The sequence below is a fragment of the Ranitomeya imitator genome, chromosome 1, assembly GCF_032444005.1.
Source record: "Ranitomeya imitator isolate aRanImi1 chromosome 1, aRanImi1.pri, whole genome shotgun sequence".
NCBI classification, from domain to species: Eukaryota; Metazoa; Chordata; class Amphibia; order Anura; family Dendrobatidae; genus Ranitomeya; species Ranitomeya imitator.
Genome location: NC_091282.1, coordinates 529,537,170 through 529,561,581, shown reverse-complemented (window position 1 = coordinate 529,561,581; position 24,412 = coordinate 529,537,170). Strand labels below are relative to the sequence as shown.

The window sequence follows — 24,412 nt, the reverse complement described above, 5'->3', positions numbered from 1 at the left end:
TTACATGGGGTACCCCCTATTTTTGATAACCAAAGTAAAACAGATGGCTGTGGGCATATATTATCAGACTGGGAAGGTCCTTATTTATTGGGCCCTTCCCAGGCTAAAATTACAAGCTCATCCCAGAATTAGTGCATCACATGAGAAGCGCCAATGCTGGTGCTTGGCCAAGCTCTTCTCGATTGCTCTGGTGCAGTGGTAATCGGGGTAATGGTCTATGTGGTTGATGTCAGCTGGCATCAAGCCCTAGTTTTAATAATGGAAAGGTGTCTATCAGATACCCCCATTACTAACCCAGTAAATTAAAAAAAAAAAAAAAAAAAACCCAACTCTATCCCTATTTCACCAAATTATTTAAATAAAACAATGACAAAAAGAAAAACCCCTCCATCCGGTCCAGGGATTCCAACGTAGTCCACAAACAGGAAAAATAACATGATAGATAGTCTGGGGGAAAAATTAAACATCATGGTTATTCCACAAAATATTGATTTCTGAACTCTTGCCGAGTTAAAACATTAGTATTGTTGTTTCTAAATGATTATGAACTTGTTTTCTTTGCATTATTTGAAGTCTGAAAGCACTGTTTTTTTTTTATTTTTTTAATTTTGACCATTTCTCCTTTTCAGAAAGAACAGAAGTTATTGCTTTGAAATTCAGAGACATGTCAGAAGTTTATAGAATAAATGAACAATTTACATCTTTACTCAAAAATATATGGAGAAAAAGTGGAGAACATTTTAACATTTTGCAGTGGTATATAAAAAAAAAAAATAAAAAAAAAAAATTATATATATATATATATATATATATATATATATATATATATATATATACACACACACATACACACACACATACATACCTAACACCTACATGCACACAGCTCTGCCAAAAAAAGACATCCACTTTGCTGGTAATGTAAAATGTGGGGCCAGCAAGCATTGAGTCCCCCCAACCTATTAATATAAGCTTAGAGCTGTCTGCTTAGCCTTTACAGATTATTAGACAAGAAATGACAGAAAAATTGATCTCTGGTCCTGCCTATTTTTAATAACCAGCAAAGGCTAAGCAAACAGCTGCCGGCTGCTATTAGGCTGGGAGGGTCCATGGATATTGACTTCTTCCACTGTAATAAGACCAGCCCTCAGCCACCCCAGAAAACACCAGTTCTGGGACTTAGCCTTGGCCATGGCAATAGAGGTAATAGTTTTGGGGTTGATGTCAGTTGTGGGATTAGTAATGGAGAGGCGTCTGTCAGACAACCCTATTACTAACCCTCTAGTCAAAAGAAAAAACACATGCACACACAAAAGTCCTTTATTTGTAAAAAGCATTTCCCCCAAAATTCCCTCTTTTACCAACTTATTACAATAAAAAAAATCCATAGGGTCCACCATAATCCAAATGGAGGTCCCACTACGTTCCCTGCATTTTGTGTCAATGTCGCCCCCCCCCCCCAAAAAAAAAAAAAGCGACTGACACAAAGCGGGCGTTGGAGAACGCAGCCGTGGAGCAGACAGGACTATCTAACACAATGGGTAAAAAACCTCTTCTAAAGGTACCTTCACACATAACGATATTGTTAACGATATCGTTGCTTTTTGTGACATAGCAACGATATCGTTAATAAAATCGTTCTGTGTGACAGCGACCAACGATCAGGCCCCTGCTGGGAGATCGTTGGTCGCTGAAGAAAGTCCAGAACTTTATTTTGTCGCTGGATCTCCCGTGGACATCGCTGGATCGGCGTGTGTGACACCGATCCAGCGATGTCTTCACTGGTAACCAGGGTAAACATCGGGTAACTAAGCGCAGGGCCGCGCTTAGTAACCCGATGTTTACCCTGGTTACCATCCTAAAAGTAAAAAAAACAAACAGTACATACTTACCTAACGCTGTCTGTCCTCCAGCGCTGTGCTCTGCACTCCTCCTGTACTGGCTGTGAGCGTCGGTCAGCCGGAAAGCAGAGCGGTGACGTCACCGCTCTGCTTTCCGGCCGCTGTGCTCACACAGACAGTACAGGAGGAGTGCAGAGCACAGCGCTGGAGGACAGACAGCGTTAGGTAAGTATGTACTGTTTGTTTTTTTTACTTTTAGGAAGGTAACCAGGGTAAACATCGGGTTACTAAGCGCGGACCTGCGCTTAGTTACCCGATGTTTACCCTGGTTACCGGCATCGTTGGTCGCTGGAGAGCTGTCTGTGTGACAGCTCTCCAGCGACCAAACAGCGACGCTGCAGCGATCCGGATCGTTGTCGGTATCGCTGCAGCGTCGCTAAAATGTGAAGGGGCCTTTACTATTACCTCCCTAATCCGTCCAGCATGCACATGCTGTTAGACATTGAGCTATTGTTTTACTATCTAAACCTTTTTCTATGTGTGGATCACATGAATTACTGACATCAGATAGTCTCTCTTTGAAACAACAGGATTTTTCATTGAATGTATCTTATTTATGTCCTGATCTGTTCCTTGGTCAAAACATTTTACCTTGTGATTACATCACAGTTGTATCTATAATTATGTATTGATATTTTGTGAATTTTTTGCCTATTCAGACTAAGTCCTCCTTGTAACATATGTGAATATAAGTCGTTGCAATATATAGGGTGAATTTACAATGTGGTTCTGGTATTCGTACATTATGTTAAATATATGGTGGAATGTGACATTCTGTACAGGAAATGTGCCCTGGGTATAGGGATGTTCTTTGTAGAGGTTGTACAATATCCGATTGTAGCCGACAGTGAGCTCTGATCGACATTTCTGTAGGTTCGATGCAAGTCTGTAGGATATTTTGGTCACCATGTGTATAACAAATATAACTCAGATTTGGGTGGTACTGTCTCTAGGTAGATTTTCTATTATCATTTATTCTTTATAACAATACAGTCATGATAAAAACAAACTCTTTAGAACAGATATTCGGCACAAATGATAGCATAAATGCACTTTTTCAGAATTTAATAACAGCGTAGTCCATTAGGAAACACATTTTAAAGAAATGGATGAACATGGTACAAAAAAATTAAAATAAAATAATAATAATAATGATGTCTTGGTTACTAAGAAAAAAAAATCTAAAATGCCAGCTGCAGACTAGCAAAGGCAAGTGTATGGGCTAAACAAATATGATGACAGTCAGACCCCCCAGCAACTTGTGTCTACATTAAATGGAAATGCAGTAGGGTCGAAACATTTTAATAGTAGGACCATGGAACCAGACCACTGAATTGATAATGAACACCATGCTCAGCTCAAAGTCACACTCATGATAAGATTTTACCATACTGTACAGTAATAAATAATGCCAAATATACAGCCACAGTCTTTTACAGTCATGACTACATATGGGCTTCTGTTATTTCATATTATCAGTGGTACTATTAAAGTAAAGCTACGCAGAGCCGTTCTCACCTGGAGAGTGGAGCCTGTGCTAATCCAAATCAGAAAACTAGATACTCAACTAAAGAAGAATACGTTTACAGTCCTTTATTCAAAGATTCGTTGATGCAGATTTCAACGTTTTTAAGTAGAGGCCAAATGTGTGGAGGCCCTTTAAAACACCGGAAAGGTGAGATTTCCAATTTGATGCTGCAATTAAAACTTCGGTTGGTACAGGGAAACTCGTCCACTAAGGCACCCTGACGCTATCTGACAGTGTGTGGGAGAAAACTTGGTTGTCAGGACTACATCCTTATGAGAATATAGGGAGCGGATTTCTTGTAAAGTCCCAGCTTCTTTTGGCATACAGTCTACAAGCTCACTGCATTGGGAATCAAATCCCAACAATCGGATACCATATCCATGTGGTGAGGCAATCATGCGTCCATCCGGGCTAAAACAGAGTTCTTTAATGTAGCCCCGGCCAACATTGGCCTCTTCTATGTAGTGAGTCAGTCGCAAAGAGCAGCGAGGAGAGATGGGTCGAACGGGAGCGCCTTCTTGAAACTCGTACACACAGGTCCACTGGTTAGAAAGACAAAGAAAAAGGATTAGGTCAGCTGAGAATTATTCTTTACAATGCTTCACTTCTGACACTGATCACATCTGTTTCAGCACTTTAAGGCTATGTGCACACGTTCAGGATTTCTCGCAGAAAATTCCTGAGAAAACCTGAAATTTTCTGCAAGAAATCCACAAGAAATCTGCATGCGTTTTTGGTGCATTTTTTTCCGGACATTTCCCAATGCATTTTGTAGTGGGAAATCCGCAAAAAAAACCCGCAAAATTAATGAACATGCTGCGTTTTTTACCGCGATGCGTTTTTTTCGCTGAAAAAAAAACACATCATGTGCTTAAAACATGCGGAATTCATTCTAAATGATGGGATGCTTATTGTATGTGTTTTTTTGCGGTTTTATAGCGTTTTTATCGGGGAAAAAATGCGAAAAAACAGCAACGTGTGCACACAGCCTAAAAGGGGTTGTCCAGTCTTCGGCTTCAAGTCTGCAGTCACTATATGAATCCTCACATTGTGTACTATGGGGATTCTTGAGTGCCAGCAAAAGAAGCGGGGGGTTGTATGGCCATAAATATGTGACATGCATATTTTCGGACACCTTCTCACTAGACGTGTCCAGCCTCACTCAATACATACTTGCAGTCGCGCACCCGCCTGCTCCTAGTGAGCGCGATGTGAGGATTCACAAGTCTGCAGTCACTTAGGAGTGATGGCTCACTTGTAGCCCAAGGCAATACATGTAAAGCGATTGTCCTCTGTGAATCACAAGTAGCATTACTTACCATGCTTTACTGCACAACACAAGTGCTTTCTAGATAGAACGGGGGACAAAAAACAAAACAACAAACTGTGCTAGAGTAAAAGATGCAAATTACTCTGGGTCCAGCTTCCACTCCAGTCCATCTTGGCAGTCAGACCAGGGCAGTTTTTATATGATCCCCATATTTATGCAGGTAATCTCTGAACAGAAGAACAATTTACCACAACTCGAGTCTGCTAAATCTTTCTAAAGGTCTTTTGCTGTCAAGCAGGGTTCCAATTTCCGCTTCTAGCAATCCTACAAGCAGCTCTCGATGAAATTTAGCTTTGTCTTCCAGACCTTATCTTGAGCTCCACTGTTCCTATTAACTGTTTCTTAATTACATTTCAAACTGAAAATACTTTGCTTTCTTCTTATAGTCTTCTCCTGCTTTGTGGGCCTCCACCATTTCCATTTTAAGAGTGCTAGACAGCTGCTTAGAACCCATGGCAGCTGTTTTTTGGCACAAGGTTAGAGTAGGCTGGGTTGTTATAAAGCTGGGAAATTTGCATTACCTGGACTTTCCTAACGATGATCGTGAACAAGCCATAACCCTAGCAGGATAGTCAACATCTGAAAACTTGGCCAAAGTTATCTGGGCACATTAATCTTTTTAGGTGCCCAAACTTAAATAAAAAAAAAAAAAAAAAAAAAAAAACACATCGGTCCATTTTCCTTTTTGTAATTTTTACAATGTAAAAATGACAATATATTTATTTTTCTATAATGTACAAAGGAAATTTGTCATCTTTAACTTTTAAAGATCACTTCATCTTCAACTTGTTTAACTCTTAACAGTAATTTTTGCAAAGTGTGCCCAAACTTTTACACGCCACTGTATGACTGGTATAATAATAATACACGGTAATCTGATATCGGTGCCAATCAAACATAGATCAGAACCTAAGCCTAATGCATAGTCTGCATAAAGAGAACAGTAATTAAATCCCCCAGCTATGCGTCCATCAATACGCTTCTCTCTAGTCTCATACAGCAATCAATACATGTCCCAGGAGATCAAGTTTGTCATCCAAAGATGGAAGTAATCAGGAAGAAACGTGATCTGTCATCTTTTTACAAGAAATTCTTTCACGACCATTACTGAAAAATCTGCATTTCTTTGACATTTGTCTGAAGAAAGTGAGAGTGCAATAGCTCAAAGTAACCACTTATTGTCCATTCTTTTGAGTAGGGTATATTCAGATGAACGGGACAGTTGCAGAACTTTCCGAACAGCCCTCTAAACGCAACAATGGTGAAGTAAATACGGTACCTAGCTTCTACTCAAGTTTCAGTAGAAATCAATGCTCACACAAAAAAAAAAAACCCAACAAGCTTTGCATATACCGTAACATTTTTTTGCCCAAATCTGATAACCAATTCCAGACTACCCAGACTTTTTACAGCAGATAATGTCGGTCTGCAGAATGACCTCATCGGGTAATTTAGTGAACTTTTTTTTTACAAAACAACACAAAAGTATTCCCAAAATTCTAACATATAGCTAGGCTTTGGCTACTCTACAGGGAAATAGAAACACTTACCTCTTGGTCATCGGTATTGCTAGAGCAGCGTAATAGTGTAGCCCAGCCTTTGGGATGGAGCTGAAGTGAAGTGATACAGTTGCCTCGCTCTCTCTCACCTGGGACTTCTGGAGTTAGGACTTCGAGGCTGTTCCGAGGGGAATTACCTAATGTAGACATATTATATGAAGATTCCATTATTGTAATCTGCTTCCTAAAGTGCAGCTGTTGTGTACACTTTTCTCATACCGGTGACATTTTGTGGCAATGCGTTAAATATTTGAAAAAAAATAATATCCAGTACTTTAGTTACAGGAGAGCACTCTAAAATCTCTACGAATGCACAGATGAGCATGCGCGGTACTCTGTGTGTCTGTAAGGACAGTTCCACCACTGTGATGGACACCATGGGTCCGATTCATTAGTGCACTTATGGCTGCGTTTTTGTTTTCAATGTCTGCAGCTTTTTTTTTTTTTTTTTTTTCGTTTGAGCCATATTCATCATTTACAGCTTTTAATCATTTTTTTTTTCTTTTTTAAACCCTTAGTGACCACCAATATGACTTAAAACGATCCTTAGACATAAGGGAATAGCATCCCCCGATGGGTAAAAATGCCTCAGCTGTCCAATATAGCTGATACTCTGCTGCATCAGTCACAATTGGCATTGGTTCCAACCATGGCAATGTAACCCTTTAGATGCTAGTGTCAATAGTGACTATGGCATCTAGATGGTTAACAGAATACAGAATATTGTGCTCCCTTTGTGACCCTATCGGCCCCCTGAGATCATGGTTGTGTAGCCCTGATTGTTGTTTTGGTAGTTCATGGCCTAATAACAGCCTTAGACTCTTGTAGCTATAAAGGCCCGTTCAGAAGTTAGCGATATTTAGGTAGTAAAGATAACATTTTTCTTTCCCGTTATGCCACTTTGCATTAATTCATGAAAAGCACCTGAAAGTTTATTAACCAGTCAGCAGTTTGGATATGTTGCGGGGGCGCTGTTTTTAAAGTGCTACTGCTTTGTTTTTGTTTGTTTTTTTTTCATTATAATCGGTCCCCCAAAGTCACTTCCAAACTGAACAGGTTCCTAAAAAAATAAGTTTAGTAAATCTCCTTGGAAAAATGAAAAATTAATGCTAAAAATTTAAACATTCTAACCAGGGCTGTGGAGTTATTAAGCCAAATCTCCACCTCCTAAATTTCTCTGACTCCACAGCACTGGTCACCACTGAGCATGTACATAAAGTGCAGCACAGATTCATCTCGGCTCCGACTGTACAGCACTAGTCACTACTGAGCATGTACATAAAGTGCAGCACAGATTCATCTCTAAAAACCGAGACCCTGAACAGAACAGACATTTATAGGGCATTTCATAACTTTCCCAATTTATGAAAATATTTACAGCTCATCCTGCACTGTACTACTGAACGCAATTTATTATAGATTTTAGGAGTCGGACCGTTTTATACCAATTCCACCAAAATGGACACCTGGTTCTAACAAAATAAAAAGAACATTTTACAGAAGGTGCAGCCAAGACAGAAATGAGGGACATGCTACCGTACTTATTATTTTGTGTGGTAAGAGTCTGTTTGAATGAAATGAATAATCAAAGCTTAAAAATTGGTCATTTTTGAAATTTGTCAAATTTTTGATATTTTTTATAATAAAAAAAAAAAAAAAAATCTATCGACCTAAATTTATCATCATCATAAAATATGTGTCACAAAAAAAAAAACCTCAAAAGTCTGCATTTCAAAACGTCACTACTTCCCTTCCGAGCCCCGATGTGTGCCCAAACAGTGGTTTACCCCCACATATGGGGTCCAATTTCTACTGTTACCCTTGTGAAAATAAAAAAAATTGCTTGCTAAAACATCACGGCTCTGCGTTATAAACTTCTGTGAAGCACTTGGGGGTTTAAAGTGGTCACCGCACATCTAGATTAGTTCCATGGGTTGTCTAGTTTCCAAAATGGGGTCACATGTGGGGGAGCTCCAATGTTTAGGCACATCAGGGGCTCTCCAAACGTGACATGGTGTCCACTAACGATTGGAGCTAGTTTTTCATTCAAAAAGTCAAATGGCGCTCCTTCCCTACCGAGCCTTGCCGTGTGCCCAAACAGTGGTTTACCCCCACATGTGAGGTATCAGTGTACTCAGGAGAAATTGCCCAATAAATTTTAGGATCCATTTTATCCTGTTGCCCATTTGGAAATGAACAAATTGAGGCTAAAAGAAATTTTTTGTGAAGAAAAAAAAAAAAAAGAAGTACTTTTTCATTTTTACGGATCAATTTGTGAAGCACCTGGGGGTTCAAAGTGCTCACTATGCATCTAGATAAGCTCATTGGGGGTCTAGTTTCCAAAATGGGGTCACTTGTGGGGAGCTCCAATATTTAGACACACAGGGGCTCTCCAAACGCGACATGGTGTCCGCTAAAGATTGGAGCCAATTTTTCATTGAAAAAGTCAAATGGCGCTCCTTCCCTTCCGAGCCCTGTCGTGCGCCCAAACAGTGGATCCTCCCCACATATGGGGTATCCGCGTACTCAAGACAAATTGTACAATAACTTTTGGGGTCCAGTTTCTCTTTTTACCCTTGGGAAAAAAAAAAAAAAATTGTTGCTGAAAGATCATTTTTGTGACTAAAAAGTTAAATGATAATTTTTTCCTTCCATGTTGTTTCTGCTGCTGTGAAGCACCTGAAGGGTTAAAAAACTTCTTGAATGTGGTTTTGAGCACCTTGAGGGGTGCAGTTTTTAGAATGGTGTTACTTTTGGGTATTTTCAGCCATATAGACCCCTCAAACTGACTTCAAATGTGAGGTGGTCCCAAAAAAAAAAAAAAAAAAAAAAAAAAAGGTTTTGTAAATGTTGTAAAAATGAGAAATCGCTGGTCAAATTTTAACCGTTATAACTTCCTAGCAAAAAAAAAATTTGTTTCCAAAATTTTGCTGATGTAAAGTAGACATGTGGGAAATGTTATTTATTAACTATTTTGTGTCACATAACTCATTCTTTTAACAGAATAAAAATTCAAAATTTGAAAATTGTGAAATTTTCAAAATTTTAGCCAAATTTCCATTTTTTTCACAAATAAACGCAAAAATTATCAACCTAAATTTACCACTAACGTGAAGCCCAATATGTCACGAAAAAACAATCTCAGAATCGCTAGGATCCGTTGAAGCGTTCCTGAGTTATTACCTCATAAAGGGACACTGGTCAGAATTGCAAAAAACGGCCAGGTCATTAAGGTCAAAATAGGCTGGGCCATGAAGGGGTTAATAACCACAATAGACATAAGGTGCAAATGATAGTGATCAGTGCAGACACAAGTAGAAGGCTTCCTTCCAGATACTAATCACATAGAAAGCACATTCATTTGGTAGATAAATAAAAGGAAAGTGTTCATTCATTTGATGTCGATTCACAAGTGGAAGGGAGCAGGAGCATTCAAGCCCTCGACCACATTCAGAGGCCTGGGACAAGGAGTACAGTCCTGTAGATCCCTAAGAAGCGCTAGTCCCCAACTGCTCGCGCCAAAGGGAGTCCACAACTACCCCCATCAAGAAGGCTCTTCACCCCTTTGTGTGCATCCCGACAAGTCTTCAGGGAACCTATAACATATATAGCGTATATAGATTCTGGTGCACAGTATAAGTCACTCCTGTCTGTCTTTTTCCAGCAGAAAGCCTACTATCTATGGGGCCGGGAATGAATCCTGTGATTAATGAATCCTTAGCACTAACAGGTGTTAACCAGGGCTGTGGAGTCAGAGTCGATGCCAGTATAAAATAGACCTTTCCACCTCAGGTTCAGAAACGGACCGACGTGACAATCCTAGTGGATCCAACAGTTTTTTAGGCCAGCGCAGACGACGACAACCACAAAGAAGAAGAGGATTCGGAGGAGCCAACGAAAGAAGAGACGCAGACTTCTACAGAGTGACTCGGTCCCAGGTAAAACACCATTGGTTATAAACATTTCATCTAGGACTCTCAGCATCGCTGAACATAACGTCCTGCAGAAAGGTCTCTCCTTCTGCCCGTCATATAAATTCGACACGTTTAATATGGACATGGACTTACAGCGCTTCTACCGTCGCCTGAGACTTCTTGTACATTTTGACTCTTCTGAGATATTACCTGTCACTACCTCCGATTCCTCCAGAGCCTAGGATTACGCAATAAGAGTACGTATAGACCACCTAGAACCTCCCATGCAGTTGAAGCCTTTATTGGCTTTATCGAACAGTCCTTCTCCAAGCTCCGTCAGGACATTGAGGCACATAAACTACACACCTCTAGTAACCTCAGTGCCCCCGACTTCCAAGCCTTACAAACGTTACGTCACGACAAAAATATCATCATTAAGCCAGCCGATAAAGGCGGAGCCATAGTGGTCATGAATAAATCAGACTATACAAAAGAGATCTACCGACAACTACACGACAACACCGTTTACAGACTGCTACCAGCTGACCCCACACGCATGATTAAAAATCACATTAGGGATACCCTCGATCCCTATGTTGAAAAGGGTGTCATTGACGACAAGACAAGAGAGTATTTGACTAAGGATTTCCCTATTACTCCAGTGTTTTACATACTGCCCAAGATTCATAAGAATCTCGAACACCTTCCGGGCCGCCCGATAGTGGCCTCAACGGAGTCTATACTCTCTCCACTTGCTATCTTCTTAGAAAAAAATCTGACCCCACTTATACGTGAGTTGCCTTCATTTCTTCTTGACACAGGTGACTTCCTACGCCAACTACGAAACTTAGACCCACTTCCAGCTGACCTCCTACTAGTCTCTCTAGACGTGAAAGACTTATATACCTCCATCCCCCACACACAAGGGATTCACAGCGTGAGACACCTACTTACGAATTCGACTCTTCATCCTGACGTTATAAATCTTTGCATTGACTTGTTGACCATAGTTCTCACAAAAAATTTTTTTATGTTTGAGGACCAATTTTACCTTCAAACGAAAGGTACCGCAATGGGGTCAAATGTTGCTCCGCCCTATGCCAACAGTTATATGGCCCTTTTCGAGGTAGAGATTGTATACCCTGATCCTCTGTTCCAGGCCTACTGCCCCTTTTGGAGACGGTATATAGACCATGTTTTTTGTTTATGGACTGGCACGCCACAGACCTTGGATTTGTTTTTTCACACCCTCAATACGGCTTGGCCAGGTCTTACTTTTACCATGACGAATAGTACAGAAAAAGTCAGCTTTTTGGATACCTTAGTTTTTAGAGACGAATTAGGCACCCTTAAGACAGATCTCTACATTAAGCCGACTGACAGGAATAGCCTGTTACACTATCACAGTCTACATCCTATTGCTACAAAAAAAATCTATTCCTCGGTCTCAATTTAGACTGGTACAAAGGATTGTTACAGATCCTAATCTCCTCAAAACCAGGACAGATGAGATGTATTCTAAATTCAGAGAAAGGGGTTACCCCCCGGACCTTCTAACTGAGGCCATTGATCCACATACCACAGCACGTCCCCCTGGCAATAAAAGGGTTCCCTTTGTACATATACACCACCCATATGTACACATTTTACATCATAGCATTAGACGACATTGGAACCTACTACGTACAGCCCATCCACAAATTCCAGAGTTCCAGGAACATTTCATGCCATGCTATAAGCGTCCCCCAAACATCCGTGATTCCTTAGTCAAAGCTGACGTGGGGACCAACAAGGACAAGACGCAGCGCTTTCTTAATCAACCCAAGTGTGGTACATTCCCATGCCTGCATTGCAATCAATGCAATAGCGTTATCAAAGGAGACGTCTTCCATCACCCCCACTCTGGTAAAAGGTACAGGATCAAAGGTTACTTCACCTGTGAATCGTCATTTGTAATCTATGCTATCAAATGTCCATGTGGCCTTTTATACATTGGTGAAACAACTCAGCCTATTAGATCCCGCATTTCCAAGCATAAATCTACTATTCGTTGCCAGAATTTGTTATTGCCACTTCCATCTCATTTTGTTGCCAAGAGTCATAATATTTCACAACTTAGGTTCCAGGTTTTGGAGCACATCCCAGTACAAAGACGGGGTGGTAATAGGATCCACCTCCTGAAAAAGAAGGAGGCATTTTGGATTCACGAACTACAAACCTTAGCTCCCAAAGGTCTTAATAGAGACTATGACTCCTTGGCCTTTATCTAATATTGTCTATGCCCCATAGGTACCTTCTATTGGTATAATGAATTAGGTCATTTAGTGATATATATATATATACACACGTTATATACTAATACGTCTGTTCTTCTTCACAGAGTCGCCTTTATTGACACCCATCCTGCAAGTCACTGCCTGCCTCCTCTCCCTCCCTGGATTTTCCCTTCCTGTGTTCCCTACCCGGCTGCATATTTGTTCCCATGTTTATATTTACTTGTTACACTTTTATACCTACACCGTATATACATCCACATATACTCTATTATACACATGGCCCCCTCCTTTTTATTGTATATCAGGTTATGCTCCGGTCTCTATGGCTACATCAGCATCGCACTTAGGTAGTTCAGGTTACTCCTTATGATGTTACTCCGGCCTTCACCGCTAACCGTACTACATTTCCCATTATACTTGGCGGCTTTATCTTAGCTACTTCCTTCTAGGTCTGCCCCTCGGGTTCTTGGCTCCGTAGGTAGTCCCGCCCCTCTGTTTTGCTAGTTCGCGTCATGTTCTATGACGCGCTTCCGGTTTCCTTTGCCTCCGGAACTACATTTCCCATAGTTCTCGGCGCCTTCTTCCTGGCCACACGCATATCCCCTTCTTATATGAGGTACTTCCGGTTTTCGGCCTCGCAGCTAGTCCCGCCCTAGCATTATTTAAGCCGGTCTTTTTAGACATGGAGCATTCAACCAGCGGTGGACACCGCGTTGATGTACTCCCTCTGCCTGTCTTATTCCGGTAAGCGATATAAATATATCTTCTCTTAGCCCCCTTGGTTGTTTAGTGCCTTACTGACTTTTTGCCATTGTTTAGGAGCCCTCCTGTAGTGACAGTTTTCTATGGAACCCTATCCATATATCCTTGCGCATTAGGTGAGCTTGGTTTACCCCCTCCTCTGATTAGATCTCTCACCTGTCTATTATATTTTTACTTATATTATTTTCACTACTCAGGTCATCGCTGCTCCTATTCTATACTGTGGCTTAGACCACTTTACTCCAAGGTTAGAATCACTATGTTTTATAGAATTCCCCATTGCTATGACCGATTTAGAATTATTTTCTCCTCTTCTTTTTATAGTCTATTGATTGGATTACATCCTATCTCTACATATACCAGAACTACCCTAGTGTTCCTTTCCTTTATACATTATAGGTGAGAGACCATTTTCTTTTTCTTTTTCTTTTTTCAAGGGTCTAGTACCAGGATCTCATTATCTACATTCCTTTGCATATTTTTCAGTTAATCTTTCTACATATCTAGTGTGGATGGTATATATACCTCTATTTTCATCTATTCGGTTAGTATATAAATATATTCCTTCTCCCATATATATGGCACATCCTTTTCTTATATCCTTCTCGCTATTTTAGGACATTGGCTCTTCCTTTGAGGTTCCAAATAGCTTACAACATAAGGAGCCTCTTTACATATATCAGTGCCTTAAGCATCCACACATCAGCAGTCGGGTATGTAAAAATGTACCTTTTTCCCACCTCTCTTCCCTTCCTTCCCACCCATCACATATCCATATTGTGAGATTTAATTTTTGCTAATTTTTTGTTAATATCTTTTCGACATTGTAATTGTCATGTTATGTTATTTATGCAGCCTTACTGAAGAAGGTCTGATTATTTGACCGAAACGTTTTATTTTGCTGGACTGCTACTCAAGTAATAAAAATATTTTCTTTATTATCACTATCCACCTAGTTGAGTGCCAAGTCATTTACTTACAGTATAAAATAGACCAACTCCTAAAATACATAATAAATTGGGATCAGTGTAGGATGTGCTGTAAAAGCTTTCATCAGAATTCTGGAAACATGAAATGTCCAATAAAATGTCTGTTCTGCTCTTGTTCTCGGCTTTTAGAGGAGATGAATTTGTGCTGCACTTTATGTACATGCTCAGTAGTGAGGCAGTGCTGTGGGTTGTGGCATGTACATGCTCAGTAGTGAGGGAGTGCTGTGGGGTCGGGGTATGTACATGCTCAGTAGTGAGGGAGTGCTGTGGGGTCAGGGTATGTACATGCTCAGTACTGAGGCAGTGCTGTGGGGTCGGGGTATGTACATGCTCAGTAATGAGGGAGTGCTGTGGGGTCGGGGTATGTACATGCTCAGTAGTGACCAGTGCTGTGGGGTCAGGGTATGTACATGCTCAGTAGTGAGGGAGTGCTGCGGGGTCGGGGTATGTACATGCTCAGTAGTGAGGCAGTGCTGTGGGGTCGTGGCATGTACAGTACAGACCAAAAGTTTGGACACACCTCATATAAAGATTTTTCCGTATTTTCATGACTATGAAAATTGTACATTTACACTAAAGGCATCAAAACTAGGAATTAACACATGTGGAATTATATACTTAAAAAAGTGTGACAACTGAAAATATGTCTTATATTCTAGGTTCTTCAAAGCAGCCACCTTTTGCTTTGATGACTGCTTTGCACACTCTTGACATTCTCTTGATGAGCTTGAAGAGGTAGTCACCGAGAATGGTTTTCACTTCACAGGTGTGCCCTATCAGGTTTAATAAGTGGGATATCTTGCCTTATAAATAGGGTTGGGACCATCAGCTGTGTTGAGCAGAAGTCTGGTGGATACACAGCTGATAGTCCTACTGAATAGACTTGTATAGAATTTGTATTATGGCAAGAAAAAACAGCTAAATAAAGAAAAACAAGTGGCCATCATTACTTTAAGAAATGAAGGTCAGTCAGTTCAAAAAATTGGGAAAACTTTGAAAGTGTCCCCAAGTGCAGTTGCAAAAACCATCAAGCGCTACAAAGAACCTGGCTCACATAGTAACATAGTAACATAGTTAGTAAGGCCGAAAAAAGACATTTGTCCATCCAGTTCAGCCTATATTCCATCATAATAAATACCCAGATCTACGTCCTTCTACAGAACCTAATAATTGTATGATACAATATTGTTCTGCTCCAGGAAGACATCCAGGCCTCTCTTGAACCCCTCGACTGAGTTCGCCATCACCACCTCCTCAGGCAAGCAATTCCAGATTCTCACTGCCCTAACAGTAAAGAATCCTCTTCTATGTTGGTGGAAAAACCTTCTCTCCTCCAGACGCAAAGAATGCCCCCTTGTGCCCGTCACCTTCCTTGGTATAAACAGATCCTCAGCGAGATATTTGTATTGTCCCCTTATATACTTATACATGGTTATTAGATCGCCCCTCAGTCGTCTTTTTTCTAGACTAAATAATCCTAATTTCGCTAATCTATCTGGGTATTGTAGTTCTCCCATCCCCTTTATTAATTTTGTTGCCCTCCTTTGTACTCTCTCTAGTTCCATTATATCCTTCCTGAGCACCGGTGCCCAAAACTGGACACAGTACTCCATGTGCGGTCTAACTAGGGATTTGTACAGAGGCAGTATAATGCTCTCATCATGTGTATCCAGACCTCTTTTAATGCACCCCATGATCCTGTTTGCCTTGGCAGCTGCTGCCTGGCACTGGCTGCTCCAGGTAAGTTTATCATTAACTAGGATCCCCAAGTCCTTCTCCCTGTCAGATTTACCCAGTGGTTTCCCGTTCAGTGTGTAATGGTGATATTGATTCCCTCTTCCCATGTGTATAACCTTACATTTATCATTGTTAAACCTCATCTGCCACCTTTCAGCCCAAGTTTCCAACTTATCCAGATCCATCTGTAGCAGAATACTATCTTCTCTTGTATTAACTGCTTTACATAGTTTTGTATCATCTGCAAATATCGATATTTTACTGTGTAAACCTTCTACCAGATCATTAATGAATATGTTGAAGAGAACAGGTCCCAATACTGACCCCTGCGGTACCCCACTGGTCACAGCGACCCAGTTAGAGACTATACCATTTATAACCACCCTCTGCTTTCTATCACTAAGCCAGTTACTAACCCATTTACACACATTTTCCCCCAGACCAAGCATTCTCATTTTGTGTACCAACCTCTTGTGCGGCACGGTATCAAACGCTTTGGAAAAATCGAGATATACCACGTCCAATGACTCACCGTGGTCCAGTCCATAGCTTACCTCTTCATAAAAACTGATTAGATTGGTTTGACAGGAGCGATTTCTCATAAACCCATGCTGATATGGAGTTAAACAGTTATTCTCATTGAGATAATCCAGAATAACATCCCTCAGAAACCCTTCAAATATTTTACCAACAATAGAGGTTAGACTTACTGGCCTATAATTTCCAGGTTCACTTTTAGAGCCCTTTTTGAATATTGGCACCACATTTGCTATGCGCCAGTCCTGCGGAACAGACCCTGTCGCTATAGCGTCACTAAAAATAAGAAATAATGGTTTATCTATTACATTACTTAGTTCTCTTAGTACTCGTGGGTGTATGCCATCCGGACCCGGAGATTTATCTATTTTAATCTTATTTAGCCGGTTTCGCACCTCTTCTTGGGTTAGATTGGTGACCCTTAATATAGGGTTTTCATTGTTTCTTGGGATTTCACCTAGCATTTCATTTTCCACCGTGAATACCGTGGAGAAGAAGGTGTTTAATATGTTAGCTTTTTCCTCGTCATTTACAACCATTCTTTCCTCACTATTTTTTAAGGGGCCTACATTTTCAGTTTTTATTCTTTTACTATTGATATAGTTGAAGAACAGTTTGGGATTAGTTTTACTCTCCTTAGCAATGTGCTTCTCTGTTTCCTTTTTGGCAGCTTTAATTAGTTTTTTAGATAAAGTATTTTTCTCCCTATAGTTTTTTAGAGCTTCAATGGTGCCATCCTGCTTTAGTAGTGCAAATGCTTTCTTTTTACTGTTAATTGCCTGTCTTACTTCTTTGTTTAGCCACATTGGGTTTTTCCTATTTCTAGTCCTTTTATTCCCACAAGGTATAAACCGCTTACACTGCCTATTTAGGACCACCCCAGGTCCTACATGAGGACCGCCCCAGGAAAGGAATACCAAGAGTCATCTCTGCTTCTGAGGATATGTTTATCCGAGTCACCAGCCTCAGAAATCGCAAGTTAACAGCAGCTCAGATTGGAGACCAGGTCAATGCCACACAGAGTTCTAGCAGCAGACACATCTCTACAACAACTGTTAAGAGGAGACTTTGTGCAGCAGGCCTTCATGGTAAAATAGCTGCCAGGAAACCACTGCTAAGGACAGACAACAAGCAGAGGAGACTTGTTTAGGCTAAAGAACACAAAGAATGGACATTAGACCAGTGGAAATCTGTGCTTTGGTCTGAGGAGTCCAAATTTGAGATCTTTGGTTCCAACCACCGGGTTTTTGTGCGATGCAGAAAAGGTGAACGGATGGACTCTACATGCCTGGTTCCCACCGTGAAGCATGGAGGAGGAGGTGTGATGGTGTGCGGGTGCTTTGCTGGTGACACTGTTGGGGATTTATTCAAAATTGAAGGCATACTGAACCAGCATGGCTACCACAGCATCTTGCAGCGGCATGCTATTCCATCCGGTTTGCGTTTAGTTGGACCATCATTTATTTTTCAACAGGACAATGACCCCAAACACACCTCCAGGCTGTGTAAGGGCTATTTGACCAAGAAGGAGAGTGATGGGGTGCTACGCCAGATGACTGGCCTCCACAGTCACCAGACATGAACCCAATCGAGATGGTTTGGGGTGAGCTGGACCGCAGAGTGGAGGCAAAAGGGCCAACAAGTGCTAAGCATCTCTGGGAACTCCTTCAAGATTGTTGGAAGACTATTCCCGGTGACTACCTCTTGAAGCTCATCAAGAGAATGCCAAGAGTGTGCAAAGCAGTCATCAAAGCAAAAGGTGGCTACTTTGAAGAACCTAGAATATAAGACATAATTCCAGTTGTTTCACACTTTTTTGTTAAGTATATAATTCCACATGTGGTAATTCATAGTTTTGATGCCTTCAGTGTGAATTTACAATTTTCATAGTCATGAAAATACAGAAAAATATTTCAATGAGAAGGTGTGTCCAAACTTTTGGTCTGTACTGTACATGCTCAGTAGTGACCAGTGCTGTGGGGTCGTGGCATGTACATGCTCAGTAGTGACCAGTGCTGGGGAGTCGGGGTATGTACATGCTCAGCTGTGACCAGTGCTGTGGGGTCGGGGTATGTACATGCTCAGTAGTGAGGCAGTGCTGTGGGGTCGGGGTATGTACATGCTCAGTTGTTACCAGTGCTGTGGGGTCGGGGTATGTACATGCTCAGTAGTGACCAGTGCTGGGGAGTCGAGGTATGCACATGCTCAGTAGTGAGGCAGTGCTGTGGGGTCGGGGTATGTACATGCTCAGTTGTGACCAGTGCTGTGGGGTCGGGGTATGTACATGCTCAGTAGTGACCAGTGCTGGGGAGTCGAGGTATGCACATGCTCAGTAGTGAGGCAGTGCTGTGGGGTCGGGGTATGTACATGCTCAGTAGGGAGGCAGTGCTGTGGGGTTGGGGTATGTACATGCTCAGTAGTGAGGCAGTGCTGTGGAGTCAGGGAAATTGGCTTACCGACTACACAGCCCTGGTGTTAAGTGTAAGAAGAACATACCAGTTAAAAGGGTATTCCCATCTCCAAGATCCTATCCCAATATGTAATAGGTGTAATAAGATTAATATTAGCAAACACTTCCAATGAGAAATTTATAGATACATTAATATAGTTCTTCAGATTCGCTATGTCTATTACCTCTTGTAGGGCATTCCAATATCTTAAGCATCCATGGTTACAACCACTAAGTTGTCTAACTGTCATGATATGAGTGGTCATAACCATGGCTACCAAGCTACTGCAATGTCCTGGACATGGGGTAAGTGACAAAATGAATGAAGAACTATACTAAATTTCTAATTGGAGGTATTTGCTACTACTACATATTGAGATAGGATCTTGGAGATGCAACTACCCCTTTAATGCCCAGCTGGTTAATGACAGCCCAGCATTTGGAGGGTGTCCCACAGATAATTGTGTCCTCAGTTATCAGCACTCATGAGTAGAGATGAGCGAATCTGCTCGGTTCCTCTTATTCGGTAAGCTGCAGAGGGAACCCGGCTTCCTGGAACACGCCGGCTGATCAGCACCGCAGCTGCATGAGTCGCGGCTGTGTCACGGTCACGATACATGCATGGAGAGCCCAACAAACAGGCTCTCCATGCATGTGCTGTGGACACAGCCACGACATGTAGCTGCGGTGCTGATCAGCTGACCGGCGCGATCCAGGAAGCCGGGTTCCCTCTGCAGCTTACCGAATAAGAGGGAACCCGAGCAGATTCGCTCATCTCTACTCATGACGACACCACTTTCGGTAGTTAGAACACACGTCTGCAGTCATTTCCGGTTGCCGTGGAGTGCAAAAGCGTTTCAATATTTGGAACACATAAAATACACAGTTACTCCCTCTATGTGGCTTGGGAACACTATTAATTTCAGGGTCTTCAAATCTCCTCCATGATGGATATTTATATGCCTTGTTATGGGTGAATACCTTTTGTGTTCAATGTAGCCGATATAGTCACCCATCCTGTGTCTTTTTTAATTTAAATAGATTTTTATTAACAATATAAAAAAAAAAGAGAACAACAGAATGCCATTTACATTGCATTATATCAGATACACATTTTCTTACTTTAATAAACCCCAACATTACCCCAACTACCCCCCTCCCCCATAAGACAGCTCAGTCTCAATCTCCACCCCACCGAGGCATTATCTGCCTCATGTAATTTATCCTCTTCCAGGTCTTAGGAAACACGACGCCTATACTCCTCAATCCAAATCAAGCCAAGGAGACCATATTTTATTAAAGAGTTCTATTTTCCCCCTTTTACTGTACACCCCCTTTTCCAATTTTAGACCATGTTGAACATATTGGAGAAATTCCCTTCTCACAGGTGGTTCCGCGTTTATCCAGTTTCGTGCTATTACTTTCCTGGCCATGTAGAGTAGCCTAGCGATTGCAATCTTCCAAGTATTGTCAACTCCAATTTCTTCCACATATCCCAGCACACATACTATCGGGTCTCTAACAACTCTGCACTTATATGCTGCTTCAACCCGGCTCAAAACCACCACCCAAAAGGCAGCCAGTCTCGGACACGTCCACATCATGTGATATATTCCTGCCTTCTCACTCGCGCACCTCGGACACCCAGAATTGGCACGCAATCCCGCTTTGTATAACACTTCCGGAGATTTATATACCCTATGCAAAATGTATAGCTGCGAGAGCCTATATGGTTCACTCAAGGACAGTCGCGGAACCCACTCCATCACCGATTCCCAGGTTTCATTTTCCATCGGCCCCACTTCTCTCTCCCACTTAGCTCTCGCCTTTATAGGGAAATCTAGCAGAAATGTGTGCATAAGGTCCTTATACAGAGTGGAAATAACTCCCCTTGTAGTACCCTCACCACACACATACTCCAACACTATATCATCTTGAACCCTGATATCAGCCTTCTTATTCTGAGCTCTAAAGGCATGTCTCATCTGCGCATACTGATATTCCCCTGTGGATCGCAAACCAAATTCTTCCTGCAATTGGGAAAAGGACTTCAGCTCCTGCTGCTGGATTATCTGGTGAACAAAGCAAATTCCCTTATTCTGCCATTCCATCAATCCTCCCAGGGCCTCAAAATCCTTTAAGTTGTGGTTAGACCATATCGGTGTGAATTTAGTCAACCCTGTAACCCCACGAATCTGCCTTAGTCTATTCCATAATTTACGAATCAGGAACAGAGTTGGGTATATTTTCCCCAGCGCGCCCAATGAGCCATCCTCCAAACACCTGGCCATCGGTCGTCGGTCCGTCACCTCTTCCAATAGCTGTTGTACTGCACTGGATGACGCCCCTCGCGCCCAGCCCTTCAAATGCTGGCTCTGGGCCGCAAGGAAGTATATTTCCGGGTTGGGCAAAGCCAAACCACCATCTTCCTTGGGTCGTTGAAGCGTCTCCAAGCTAATACGTGGATATTGTCTACCCCATATCAAACTTCTAAAGAGGGCATTAATCTGCCTGAACTTCCCCCGAGGGATCCAAATTGGTGCGTTATGCAGAACATAAAGAATTTTGGGCATAAGGACCATTTTAATAAGGTTTACCCTACCGACGACCGATAGATGTAACTTATCCCAGGCGTCTACCTTTGCCTTGAGTACCCCCATAACAGGAGTCAAATTTCTTTGCAGAAACTCCGCCACCGGCACCGAAATCCATATTCCAAGATATTTAAATTGGGAAACCACCTTCAGCCTCTCATCCCCAACATCCTCACTCACATTCTCTCCTACGTCATCCACTCTAAAAAGAACCGTCTTATCCCAATTAATTGTTAGTCCCGACACAGTACCAAATCTCTCAACAATTTCAACGGCCCCTCTTAGTGAATTGTCTGGATCCTCCAGGAACAGCAAAACATCATCCGCATATAACGCTATTTTTTCCTCTACTTTGCCATACCTAAACCCAGGGACCCCATCCGACTGCCGAATCTTAGCAGCAAGAGGTTCTACAGCCAACGCGAACAGGAGGGGTGACAGCGGGCATCCCTGCCTAGTACCCCTAGCCAGCCCTATAGGACGAGATAGCTCCCCATTTACTCTAATTCTGGCGGATGGTAATGAGTACAACAGCTGTATCCAGGCCACAAACTGCGGGCCAAACCCCATACATTCCAGCACCTGCCAGAGGTACCCCCATTCGACGCTGTCAAACGCCTTGTGTGCATCTAGCGATACAATCACTCTTCGACCACAGTTATCAGACTCTACCTGCAAATTTACATATAACCTCCGCAAATTGATCGCCGTTGATCTATCCGGCATAAAGCCAGATTGGTCCGAATGCACCAGACTCGCAATAACACTAGAGAGGCGGAGAGCCAACACCTTGGCCAGAAGCTTGACATCAATTGTTAGTAAAGAAATTGGGCGGTACGACTCCGGTTTCCCCAAGTCCTTATCCTCCTTTGGAATGACCACTATTATGGCCTCTCTCATAGAGGCTGGCAAGCGCCCACAAGACCTAGCTTCCTCCAATACCATTTTTAATCTAGGAATCAACACTTCTGCCAACCCTTTATAGATCTCAGCGGGTAACCCATCGACCCCAGGCGCCTTCCCATTGGCCATAGACATCAATGCCCGACTCAATTCCTCCTCAGTGATAGGGGCCTCAAGGCTCTCCCTATCTGCCTCACTCAGTCTCGGCAAATCCAGACCTTCCAAGAAAGTCAGTGCATCCTCGACCGATTCACCAACCCGAGAGGAATACAAATCTGCATAGAAGTCCGCAAAGGCTCTCAAAATTTCAGGTGTTTCCGTTATTTTACCTCCACTAGCAGAATCCAAAGAGTGTATATATGAAGAACCTCTCTGAGCAGCAGCCACTACCGACAGCATATGTCCCACTGTTTCTCCCTCCTGATAGAACAATACCCTTTGGAAATCTCGTTTCCTATCAGCTTTACCTAGCAGAATTTTTTCCAAATGATTTTGTGCGTTTTTCATTCTTTTCTCTGCCTCAGGGGTTCCCAGTGTGGCCATCCCATCCTCTGCTTCCTTCAACTCCTCAACTGCCGCTTTTTCTACCTCTCTCGTCCTCCGCTTACACCTACTAATGTCCCTAAACAGTAGTCCCCTCAGGTACGCCTTCATTGCATCCCAAATTGTAAGAGCGTCGGCGCTTCCATCATTTAAGAGAAAGAATTCCGCCACCTCCCGTCCTATACTTTCCAACTCAATACTCTGTAACCAATTAGGATGAATCTTCCATTCTCTCCCACTTAGCGAGCGAGCCCCCTCCAATCTAACCTCTACTTCAATTGGACTATGGTCCGACAAGGCCCTTGGCAGATATCTCACCTCCCCAACCAGTGTGTCCAAGATCCTGTTACCCAGAGCCATATCGATTCTAGAGAGTGTGGCATGTGCCGGTGAATAACATGAGTACCCTCTCTCCCCCACATGTCTAACCCTCCACAGATCAATCAAACCTATCTCCTGTATATAGGTGCCAAATGTTGTTATGTGTCCCTCCGACCTATTCTGAGTATTTTTATTTTTATCCCAATATTCATCACAGATGTTATTTAGATCTCCGATAATTATTAACGGTGTCGGTCCCCATTTTTCCACTCGCTCCATTACTTCTCTAATCTTCCTGCTAGAGTAGGGAGGCGGAATATACATCGCGGCAACACACAGCATCACTCCATACAGTATACACCGTATTAGTACGTACTGCCCATCCACATCCACATATACCTTCACCTCCTCATACTGAACTCCCGCTGGAACCAAGATTGAGACTCCTCTTGCATACGTGGAGAAGGTAGAATGATATCCCCTCTGGATCCATCGTCTATTCAAAACATCCACTTTTTCCCTTACCAAATGCGTCTCCAGCAAGCATATCATTGAGGCCCTTTGGTCTCTTGCATATTGCAAACACGCAGCACGTCTAGATTTCTCCCCTAGGCCTCTCACATTCCAGCACAAAATCTTAAAACGGGTCCCCATCACTTGGCTCATCTTCACTATAAGTATCATCAATTTTGAGCTCAGGCTGTCTAACTACCCTCCCCCCCTCCCCCCTCCCAACTCCCCCTCCCACCCTTCCCCCCTCACATCTAACCATTCCACCTCTTTCCAAGAGTGGGGCATCATCGCCCATAGCGAACACTCCGTTTGGCATTACCTTCCCAACCCTCCTCCCACCACTGTACATGACAGGATTTCAGACATTTTGAAAAATAACGTTCTCAAAACATTTTAACTTAGAATTATTTGCACACACAAGAAGCCTGCATACACTTAAAATATGCCGCATACCCTTCCTCCCCCTTTCCCAGCAACCATTACACCATCCCTTTAACTTAATACAATCCAGCTCCCTTCTTCACCACCCATACCCCCTGGTTTGTCAATCACATGA

At 42.3% G+C, this 24,412-nt stretch overlaps 1 protein-coding gene and 1 long non-coding RNA gene across 3 annotated transcripts in view; one reads left to right on the top strand and one right to left on the bottom strand.

The window, feature by feature from the left end:
- Positions 1-2,842: 2,842 nt before the first annotated feature.
- The window catches only part of DCAF10 (DDB1 and CUL4 associated factor 10), a 37,652-nt gene continuing 16,082 nt past the window's right edge, over positions 2,843-24,412 (bottom strand). The window contains exons 6-7 of the mRNA XM_069767255.1: positions 6,310-6,455; positions 2,843-3,971 (exon numbers count right to left, since the gene is read on the bottom strand). Of these exons, the coding sequence (XP_069623356.1) occupies positions 3,603-3,971; positions 6,310-6,455 (515 nt within the window). The 3' untranslated portion in view covers positions 2,843-3,602. The remainder of the gene's footprint in view (positions 3,972-6,309; positions 6,456-24,412) is intronic.
- Positions 10,069-14,217, top strand: LOC138677257 (uncharacterized). 2 transcript variants are annotated; one of them, XR_011320872.1, is made up of 3 exons: positions 10,085-10,256; positions 12,613-13,983; positions 14,126-14,217. It is a non-coding gene; the product is annotated as an uncharacterized lncRNA (long non-coding RNA). The 2 variants fall into 2 exon arrangements; XR_011320870.1 differs by having other exon boundaries at positions 10,069-10,256; positions 12,613-14,217.